The 9962-nt window shown below is 41.7% G+C and overlaps 1 protein-coding gene across 1 annotated transcript; it reads left to right on the plus strand.

The window, feature by feature from the left end:
- The first annotated feature begins 6340 nt into the window (after positions 1 to 6340).
- LOC149325813 (uncharacterized) lies at positions 6341 to 9683 on the plus strand. The gene is made up of 3 exons (XM_089564394.1): positions 6341 to 6394; positions 7037 to 7235; positions 9523 to 9683. Exons 2-3 carry the CDS (start codon positions 7040 to 7042, stop codon positions 9681 to 9683), a joined length of 357 nt encoding a protein of 118 aa, XP_089420520.1. The 5' UTR covers positions 6341 to 6394; positions 7037 to 7039.
- Positions 9684 to 9962: the final 279 nt, after the last annotated feature.

Raw genomic sequence — 9962 nt, forward strand, 5'->3', positions numbered from 1 at the left:
CTTGGTTGTGGTTCGGCAAAAAAAAGCCAAATATCCAAAGAACACAGAGATCGCAGTTGCTTTAGTCATAGTTACTGTATGACTTAGGTGTCTAGTAATTTTCCTTGTTCTGCGTAGTGAAGTGGCTCTAAAAAAATGGGAAGCATGTTATGAGGTTCGTCATGTGAAAGTGCGGCTGGTTAGCGTCGTCGTTCATGCAATACCAATCGAGTATGCTGTATCGGCCTGGAAGTTGAGAACTGGTCAATTAGTTTTTCTCTTTACCTTGTGCTTTCTCAGTTTCATTTAAGCAGTCAATATAGCCACCCGCCAAAGCTATGCTGTTACTTGTTTCCAAGTAGCAGCTCAGAAGGAAGGCGATGCAGTGCCCTGTTTAGTAATTTGATCTGGCAAACAAGTTGAAAAAGTGCAAATTTATTCTCCAGCCATAAACATAAATGCCTCTAACTACAAGCAAAGCGCATGCGTTAAAATATTTGCTCAAGTGAGCTGGTTTCAAAGGCACCGCTGCGTTTTTGTTTACACTCAGCGTCTCTCCTGGGCGCAGCACTGCTTTTGTTTACAAACGTGACGTTTGTGTATTGGTAAAGTTTGCGGTAAGCGCAAAAGGAGTGGTGGCCCCTAGTATCAATGACGCTGTTCTCAGTTGCTCAGCCTTGCCACTGTGCACTACATCTAGTGATTAATGTGCTGCTTGCAGGCATTCGTGGAACTGATGTGCGCAAAGGAGGTTTTTGCCTTATTTTTTGAATGCATTAAAGATGGGTAGGGCCTCACTATTTGTATATTTCTGTATGTATTTTGATTTCATTGTAATATACATTCCTTTTTAGCTCGATGAACCAGCCAACACAGATGCTGATGTGATTTTTAAACTTCAAAGCGCTCTTGCACTGAAAGAGGAAGAGGTAAGGCGGCTCAAGGAAGAGAATGATGAGCTCCAGCTCAGGAACAGTCGCCTTACAGATGTGCTTCTTGACAAAATAGGTAAGCACAATATTATTTGTTTGTCTGGGAGCCAGTATTTTGTATTGAGGCTTTGAGTACTTCGGCAAGCTGTTATATATCTTCTGTGGTGTGCCTCTCAGACATGTACTCATATTGGTATATTGAAGTGGAGCATGAAAGCAGCATCTAACCTCCTTTGTTTTATTTTCTTCAGTGTTGCTTGAGTGCGTTGTGCAAGCATCCCACTTACTGCTAGTACTTCAAGATTTAGTAATAACTGAATAGTCATTAATGTCCGTAAGGCAGAAACTGTTGGCTCTGGCAAACTGGCTGTTTAAGCAGGCTTTCAAATGGATTTAAGGTTAGAATGTGACGGCATATATATAGCTGAAAGGGTGGACCAGAGTTTTTGGTTTCAGCTTTCTTTCTTTCAAACATTGCGTATTGCTCCAGTATGTATGATACATGCTCTAGGATTCATACATGTGCAGTAAGTAATTTATAACTGCATTATTTAAAATCTACTGAGCAATTTTAGTTTCAGTTGCTGAACTTTGAGCTGTGCTGTGACGTCGGAACCATGGAAGAGCAGCAACCCTAACACATGGGCCTCAAAGGTTATGGCACATAGACTGCTATGTTGTCTGCCGTCACACACATACTGTGCATGCCAGCGCCTCTCAAAATGCCAGCAGACTTGGCCAATAAGCATATACGCTTAGAAAACCTAAGCATGCGAGGGACGGGCCGACTTCTTAAGGGGGGACACTGGTCTTGAAAAGAAAATTTTATTAATTTAGTCATAGTTATGAAATTTTCAGGGAACATGTATTTTTGTGCGCTGATTCTAGATATGTCATTTAATTTCATGTAAAACAATTCCTTGGGCACTTATGCACTTTTTATGCAAGTATTTTGTGGAGAGTTTTGAAGAAAATTTGCTGCAGGAAACTCACTGAAATGTATGCCATTAGGTTCTCTTGACACCAAGGAATACAATAAGGGTAAAATTATCATCCTGGCTCTCAAAGAACTTGAGTAAAAGGGTACTGAAGCTGCCACTCCAGAAACATGAATACACACTTTCCTTCTCATTTCTGAAGCGACAACTTCAAAACTCTATAACTTAAGCTCTGTGATAGGCAGGAAGACAATTTCACCCTTATTGTATTCCTTCCGACATTACTGTGCATTGATCACCACGTAGTGTTTACCTGAGTCCGCTAAACAATTTACTATTCAGTTTCTTCTCTCATGCGGTTCCAATTTAAGTTCCTACAGTGCTGTAACTTCAGAGGTCAGTATAGGTCACGTGAGGCATGAAAAAATTGCAATATAATCGCTGCTCTTTCATATGTTCTCATTACGAATCTTGAGGCAGGCTGTCTTTAGCGTTGTAGTGAACTGAAATGATGAAACAATGATTTTATCACAGTTTTTTCATGCTGCACGTGGCCTATGGTGACATCATTCAACGTTGAAACTGAAATAGCATGTGAGAAGTTCAGTTATAAATTATTAAGCAGCTCTAGGGGAATACTATGTGGTTATCTGTGTATACTAACATCTTTGTGTATCATTATCATTATAAAAAAGAAAGCAAGCTACCAAAAATTACATGGTATACTTAAAACCATTTCGCTGGTTTTGGCTAATCTCACTCTGCAGTCTGCCAACGCGATGTCTGCGTTGTCTGTGCCCTAGTCCCACTACGACAATAGCACTGATCGTCTGAGGAAAGCTTTGTCAGTAGCCTGCAGCTGAAAAGTCAAGCAGCATTTAGCCGATGTCCTTGCTACATTATAGTGACACAGTGCACCTTTGTCCACAGGGACTAATAGGCACCATCATCTTCACATTGCTCTGCCCGCAGTCAGGCTGCGAGACTGCTGCAGGTCCTGTTATGTTGGCTGCTGCTTAGTTATGTTGACTGTAGCCGCAGTTTGCCTCCTTTGTGTTGCAGTCAAGTTCTGTTTACTGTTGCTTGTGCATTATCAGTGAATCGGGTCTTGTTCATTACTTGGTGAGAGCTGTCAGTTGTTTATTTTTTTTTTGAGTGCATGTAACGTTATTTGTTTTTTTTTTGTTGTTTCGAAACTGCAGAAATAGCTCGCAGATACTGCCAGAGGGGCGAAGTGATTGCTGAATTCATTATGCCAGCACCGATTAGTGCAGGTAATTGGTTTTTGTTTTTCAGGTATCTTAAATTACTGCAATGGTATGCTATCGTGACATGTATTGAGGTTTTTTTTGCACATTATCTCTGTCAGGGCCACCTGATGCTGCAGCAGACCCATTGTCACCTGTGGCAGAGGGCACAAGATCCACAGAAATGGTGCCACAAACTGAAACAGGTGTGTGCTGAAGGTTGACTTTTGTTGCCAGTGTCCCATTCTTAAAAGACTAATTGCTTCATTTTTCCAAACGCAAAATTACCTGCCAGATACTTTCACAGAGCTTGCTTGTGGTTCGCATTCATGGCAATTTTAGTGTGTACTGTGCCATGTCAGTGCACGTTAAAGAACCCCAGGTGGTCGAAATTTCCGGAGCCCTTCACTACGGCGTCCCTCATAGCCTCAGTCGCTTTGGGACGTTAAACCCCAATAAACCAAACCAAACCAGTATTTATTTTTTGTTCACTTCAATCGCGGTACCCTGCCACATGCATACATAACAACCAGGCTTGTTTGATCATAATGTTCACAGTTTGTGTACTGCTCTGATTACATTTACTTTTTCCCACCGAAATGCTGTTGAAGCCTAGATTACAAACAAACTGATGTTCATTCTTACAGTTTGTTCCCAACATCATCTTTTAGTCATATGCATGCAGTCCTTCAATTTCATTCATGAAGTACACTGTTTTCCACCTAAAATACTGCATGTTCCACTAGTTGGATGCCATGCTGAGGTTAAAGATCTGCAATTCCAACTACTCTCATTGCAACCAATTTCAATAAAAACAAGCTGGTTCTAGCCATGTATCATATCCTTGCACTGTGCCCACCTGCACCGCAGTTCAAGGCCATTAGGTAAACAAAGGCATTTCTGGGGATCAATTGTAGTTAAATGTTGCCAAACAAGCTGGCTACTCGTAGTCCTGCGCATGTGAGAGGTGTGCCCTTGCATTCCATTAGGTGGTTAGCAGGGTAGTGCATAATTGAAACCTCTGATTCACCATCCTGCTGCATTGCAGAAGCTTGTCATCGTTGTAAGACTGTGCTAAAGTTTTCTGTGACATATATAAGTGGCCAGCATGCAACAGTAGGACCTTTCTGATATCTTCATTATTAACAACCAGCATACTCAGTACTGAAAGACAAGACATTTCAAACTTTATTACCTGCATGTACAGCAGTAAAATGTTGAAAAGTAATATAAATGGGAAAGTAAAAAAAAGCACTTATTTCGTTTCATCAGCAGGGATGCAAGCAGCACTCATGTAACGTTAACGGACTTGGTGAGGAATCTACTAAATTATTTTTAACATGCACCATTAAAATTTTCAAAAGTCGTACACTTATTTATAGTTATGTAAGGAACAGTGTGCAGTTGATTTGTTTTGAAAATTATTTAAGCAGTATTTATATAAATGAACCTCTTGGATGGAGGTGAGCCACCTTGGTTTGCTAGGAGGATTGCCCCTGTGACAGTTGTTTCTAACAGTTAATATAGTCCAGTTTATCAGTTGACTGATTCACCATTTGGTTTCCTTGATCACAGAAAAGGCAGCTTTTCCTGCCGAAGATGTTGATAGAGCAGTGCTCGAAGATTCTGTTCGTGAGTTACACTTTATTTGTTCAGTCATGCTCCAAGGTCAGCTTTTGCTAAGTTCAGCCTGTATTTAGATGTGTACTCCAATGTCATCACTTAAACATCATGACGGACATTTGAAAAATAATGCCATATCGACCATATTTTTTCAATAGACAGTGTATGCCAATTCAAACATCTCGCAAACACATTTTTATGTTAGAAGTTTGCCAAAAATATATATAGTGATGGCGAGCACAATGGTGAAAAGACTTTGGGAACATGATACTTTTCTTAATTTTTTTGTGGCATGCTGCAGCACAAAGCACCTGTTTTCACTGCATTAACTTTTTTCCCTGAAGGCAGCAGCCAACACCTACTGTTCTAAAGCCCGAACTTATTGGAAGGTCTCTTCTTTGTCTTCAGTACCGAAGAGACGCCACTCTTCATCACACCTGAAGAGAGGGGATTTGCAAATTCACACTTGCGAGTTTGAGAGGTTGTGCAACAAAACGTTTAGGCTGAAAAGCGAAAGTTGCCAGAACGGCCGCACCTACTTTACTTAAATTTCCTGCCTTCCGACTGCCAAACCAATGAGCGTGCTTTTTGGCAGCATCCTAGTCCAATAACTTACTGGTGGCGACTTCAGGCATGGTTTCAGTCTTCCCTTGAAGCATTTTGGCATGACAATTACTGAAAACAGGTGACATTTCTAAATCACTACGCCGTGGCATGACGTATAGGCTGACTGTTATGGCTGCAGCTAATTTTGAGCCGGGTTTGCTGGAAAACAAATGCGTCTATTATGCGAGTAAATACGGTAAATTCGTAATTTCCAAACTGCTGCTTTGTGCATGCACACCATTCCACCTTTGCCTCCTCCTGGCTTCACTATTTGAAGATGAACTATGCTTGCGCGGTTCATGCAGTTCTTATTAGTGACACGCTCAAGCTGTAGACGGTGCATACCTGCCACTTTGCATATGCACTTGACACCTTGTGGAGCTGAATCATGCCTGTGTCACCAATGTGCACTTGTTTTCAACCACTTTTTTGGGGAATAGTTGAGTGTTCATGCACTACCCAGGGAATGCCAAATCATGTGGGAAATGTGAATCTGCATACGAAACAACGTGCAGCTGGGCTTGGTTAGATCAGCTGTTCAGTGCCTGAATCAAGCCTCTGGCGCCAAGCCTGACATGGGTGTTATCAAGGACCATACCACTTTTCTGAATTCAACAGGGACGAGATTATTGAGGTTTTACTGTAGTACTGGCATGTTATGGCTTTTGTCCGAACCGACAGTTCCTTACTTTGCTGTTACTACCCAGTCAGTGACAGAATGTGTTGCATTGTACTTTGTGTTCATATACTTGTTCGTGCTGCTCGGACCAGGCTATGTTTCCTGCAGATTATGCAAGTATTAACATTTTGTCAAGTGGAGGAGTGGCATGACTGAGTATCACACACACATTATGAATGGGTTTTGTCTGCAACCCCCCTCCCTGAGGCAAAAATTAATCTAATCTCTGTGTTTATGTAGCGTTCATGAAGTGTTAATGGTTTCATGAAGTCATGTTCTTCATGTTGAATTCTTTCAGAGGAACATGGATCCGTAGGTGGCGGGTCCCACAGCCCTGATGGCATTTCATCTGGGCCATCACCCAGCTATTTGCAGGCAGCCAATGCGCAGGTGATCCTGAATAGCAGTTGGTATTTTACGTGCTATACATAAGTGAATAATAATGCATTTTATTTTCAATTAACGGATGCATATTCATAGCTTCTAAAGCATTTCTATTTAAAGTACCGTATAAACTTGTGTAAGGGCTGCAAGGTATTTTTTACTTCCGATGTAAATTTTGAAGGTGCAGACTATGCAGAAATAAAAAAAAATCTTTTTTCTTATCTAGTCAAAAAAACAGGATGCGGCGTATACGGGTGCAGCACTTACATGAGATTATTATGTATTACTTTGCAGTTATGCATTTTAATTTCGAAACTACATAAGTGCGAGTGACCTGCAAGAAATTGCAGCAGTAAGCTGTGTTGCTCATCATACAAGGAATAGTTTCTTCAAAGTAGTTCAGCAGCCTTAAGTTTAGTAAATATATGAATGCACATGGATGTGCCTACCGAAGTTGAATATTAACACAGCATGATACAGTTGCTTTTGTCATCACCAGATTTTCTTAGCAAGGTTTGCCAAGCTTAGGACTGAAGACACACTTCCTGCTATAAAGTGTATACCATGTTTTTTTCCTGAAGCCTGATTTCGAGATGCTGTTTCAGGAGAAATTGGTAGCATTAATATTTTGTTGCATGCATTGTGCAGGCCATGGCCATTCCCCCCGAGAAGTGGGCGTGGATAATGAGGAACACTTCAGATAGTAAGTGCTGCCTGGAAATCGCCAGGCAGCTGTGGAGCACGGAAGAGGCAGCCGTGCGCAGCCTTACCGGCCAGGCCTGCCGGACTATGCTCGGCGCTTCATCAAAAGTGCCAGCAACGCCTGAAAAAGTGCGGGCATTGACAAGTAAGCAAACGTTACTGGAAGACTGCATTAATATTTAAAAGTTAAACCTAGCGGGGCTTTCTGGTATCAAAACCAAAAGTACTGTTATATGCTTCCTTGTTTTGTTCTCTTTTATTTCATTTCTAGTCTTTCGGTGTCACGTCTTTCGTGCATAGTGTCAGCATAGAAAGTTTCCAATGTTAACAAAAAACACCTCTGAAGCAATGGAGGCCTTGTGTTCCAATTTTTGACAGCTTGACTAGGTCGGATGCATATTGCCATGAAGTTTGAAGACCATCCAGTGCTGCACTTCAGACCAAGCATCACTACTAGGCTATTGACCTAATCATACCAGTAAAGTAGCCACGTTAGTGAAAAAATGGGCTGCACTCATCCCTAGAGGTGTAACGCTTTTTGATGCTCTGGTTTTTTATAAAATGCTAGGCTTGCTGACTTCCTCTACAAGGCACAGCTTTTGGCATAGCGTCTGAATTTTATACTTCGTCTCATGGAAGCCTGCATCACAGTGAAAGACATGCTTTATTGGTTACCACAGTGGTAGTGCAACAACAGAAAACGTCATTGAAATGCATGGGTCACGAAATTGAAAACAAACTAGTAGAGTAAACATTGTTTCTAACAGCAAACCTCAGAAATGGGAGTGCTGTAAACTTTTCTGAGTTCTCAGATTCAGAAAATTTGGACTGCTGCAGGTGTCCTGGCCTATGCTCATAAAGTCTGTGGGATAGGATGTTTGCAAATTCAGACACTGCGGGTCTTGGAACCGTTGATTTGGACAGCTCCCAAAGACGCCATGTCTAAGTGTGACCTCCTTGACAATTGAGTGTGCCATGTATTCAACCTCGGGCCTGAGTTGCATATTACATTGTTCCTCGTGGACCTCTGGCAGGCATGTCAATCAGCTAAGAAAGAGTGCAGTTTTGTAGTTTCATCTTTAGAGCATAGTTGAGAGTTCGACAGAAACCCATCTGGTGAGGGAAATTCAGCATATCAAGAAACACACTCCATAGTCATACAAGAAAAAAAAGAACATAAAAGCATTGAAATTTCAGCACCACTGTAGTTGTGCTGTGCTGAAACATCAATACTTTTGTGTTTTATTTTTGTATGACTATGGCGAATGTTTGTTTCTTGATATGCTTAGTCTTTGGAGCTTCTCAGCTAGTGATCCGAGGCAACCTAGTGCTGTTTTACAATGCTGACTAGCTTGTCGTGCATGTTTTTTTAAAGCGCCTTGCCATTCTGTTGCCAGTGCTCATTTTCCATGTGTCTGTACACGTGATTTCTCCGTTCAGTTCCGGGAAGTGTGATTTTTCCGTTCGGGATGTGGAGTTGGCACCTTGTACGGCACAACCGAGTGGTGCGGCCATGGTCGTTCATTGTGACTGAGACACAGTACTAATGCTCTTTTACAGGGTGTCCACGCTAATTTTGGCCGAGGGTTAAAAAATAACATATTTGAGGTAGGCCAGGGAAACCACTTACATATATCAACCAACAGGCTTACGCATCATGGACAATTTTTTGTTTTGCAATTAATTAATTAGCAATTAAGATAATTTTTCTAAATACGTAAATATTGACTTTAGACAGAAATTGTGAATGGCAAAGTTGGAGAGCACCTTCAGAAACCCCCATTCCATCTATTTTCGGTAAAGAAAACCTCACGTGTATCTTTTTTCCGAGCTCCAAAGATAGCCCGCGAAATACAAAAAAAAATCACGTGATTAGCGCATTCGCACGGCACGATTGTGCTGCTCTCAACCGTGGCTTGAGTGAACGAAATCAGCTGCTGGCAAGGCGCGACGACCTCACTGCGCAGGCAGGTCGATGTGTCAACGGTGTTGTGGCGCCCGCGCGAGCCAGTCTGCAAGCGTGACGGTGCAAGTTGCCGCGAACGTGTCGGGCATTGTGAGCTATGACATGGCCAAAGGTGACAAACACAAATTCGACGAGTTGTATTCACCACTGAGAGGCAAAAGAAGACGGGCAAATATTTTACTTATCTTTTTTTGCCTCTTTTGCATTACGAAGTGTTTGTTGTAATTGCGGCCATTATAAATGGGCTCGACTATAAATTAAATTGCAGTGAATATGGTGCGATGGTCCATGTATAGTAATCTAAGCAAAGAAAACATGCAAGTGAAATTGATGGCTGTACTCCTTAAAGTATCTAGATCTAATTAATTTGTTGCAGTTAAATATTCAACAGGTTTTTAAATCATTAATGTTGGTGTTACCATTGAGACAAACAAAGAAGCATATATATTTGTTATTTGTCTTTCAGACTACTTCACCAAGTTTGTGGCTGCACATCCGGCTCCAGCACCACCAGCGGAAGTGCGGGTGGCTGCTGTAAGAAAGTACCTGCGAAGCTTCTTCGTAGAAGCCGCCCGGCGTGGAGAGCGTACAAAGAATAAACCAGAGAGATCTGGAATCCCCAAATAAAGAGGGTTCGCCTTAAGCAATTCAAACGCGATGGCGTTTTTTTAAACATATGCAGTGCATGCCAGCTACAATGTTCAGATTGCCAAAAATAAGGAAGGACTACTGCCATTCTAAGATTCCAGTCAATTTTTGGGGCTGTCATCAATACCAACGTGTACAAGCTTAACTTTTGAACATCCAGCGTACCGACACCAACCGTTTTCACGTCATTATTATTTGTTTATTACGCTGGCAATTATTCCAACCTGCCCAATCATTCCAACATGACCAGTCATTCCA

This window comes from Amblyomma mixtum, chromosome 10, assembly GCF_055824585.1.
Source record: "Amblyomma mixtum isolate Tamu chromosome 10, ASM5582458v1, whole genome shotgun sequence".
Taxonomy (NCBI): domain Eukaryota; kingdom Metazoa; phylum Arthropoda; class Arachnida; order Ixodida; family Ixodidae; genus Amblyomma; species Amblyomma mixtum.

Coding starts and splice junctions, on each gene's coding strand:
- LOC149325813 (XM_089564394.1), top strand. CDS start 7,040: ATGGCCATTCCCCCCGAGAAGTGGGCGTGGATAATGAGGAACACTTCA. Junction 7,236..9,522: donor AAAAGTGCGGGCATTGACAA/GTAAGCAAACGT, acceptor TTTGTCTTTCAG/ACTACTTCACCAAGTTTGTG.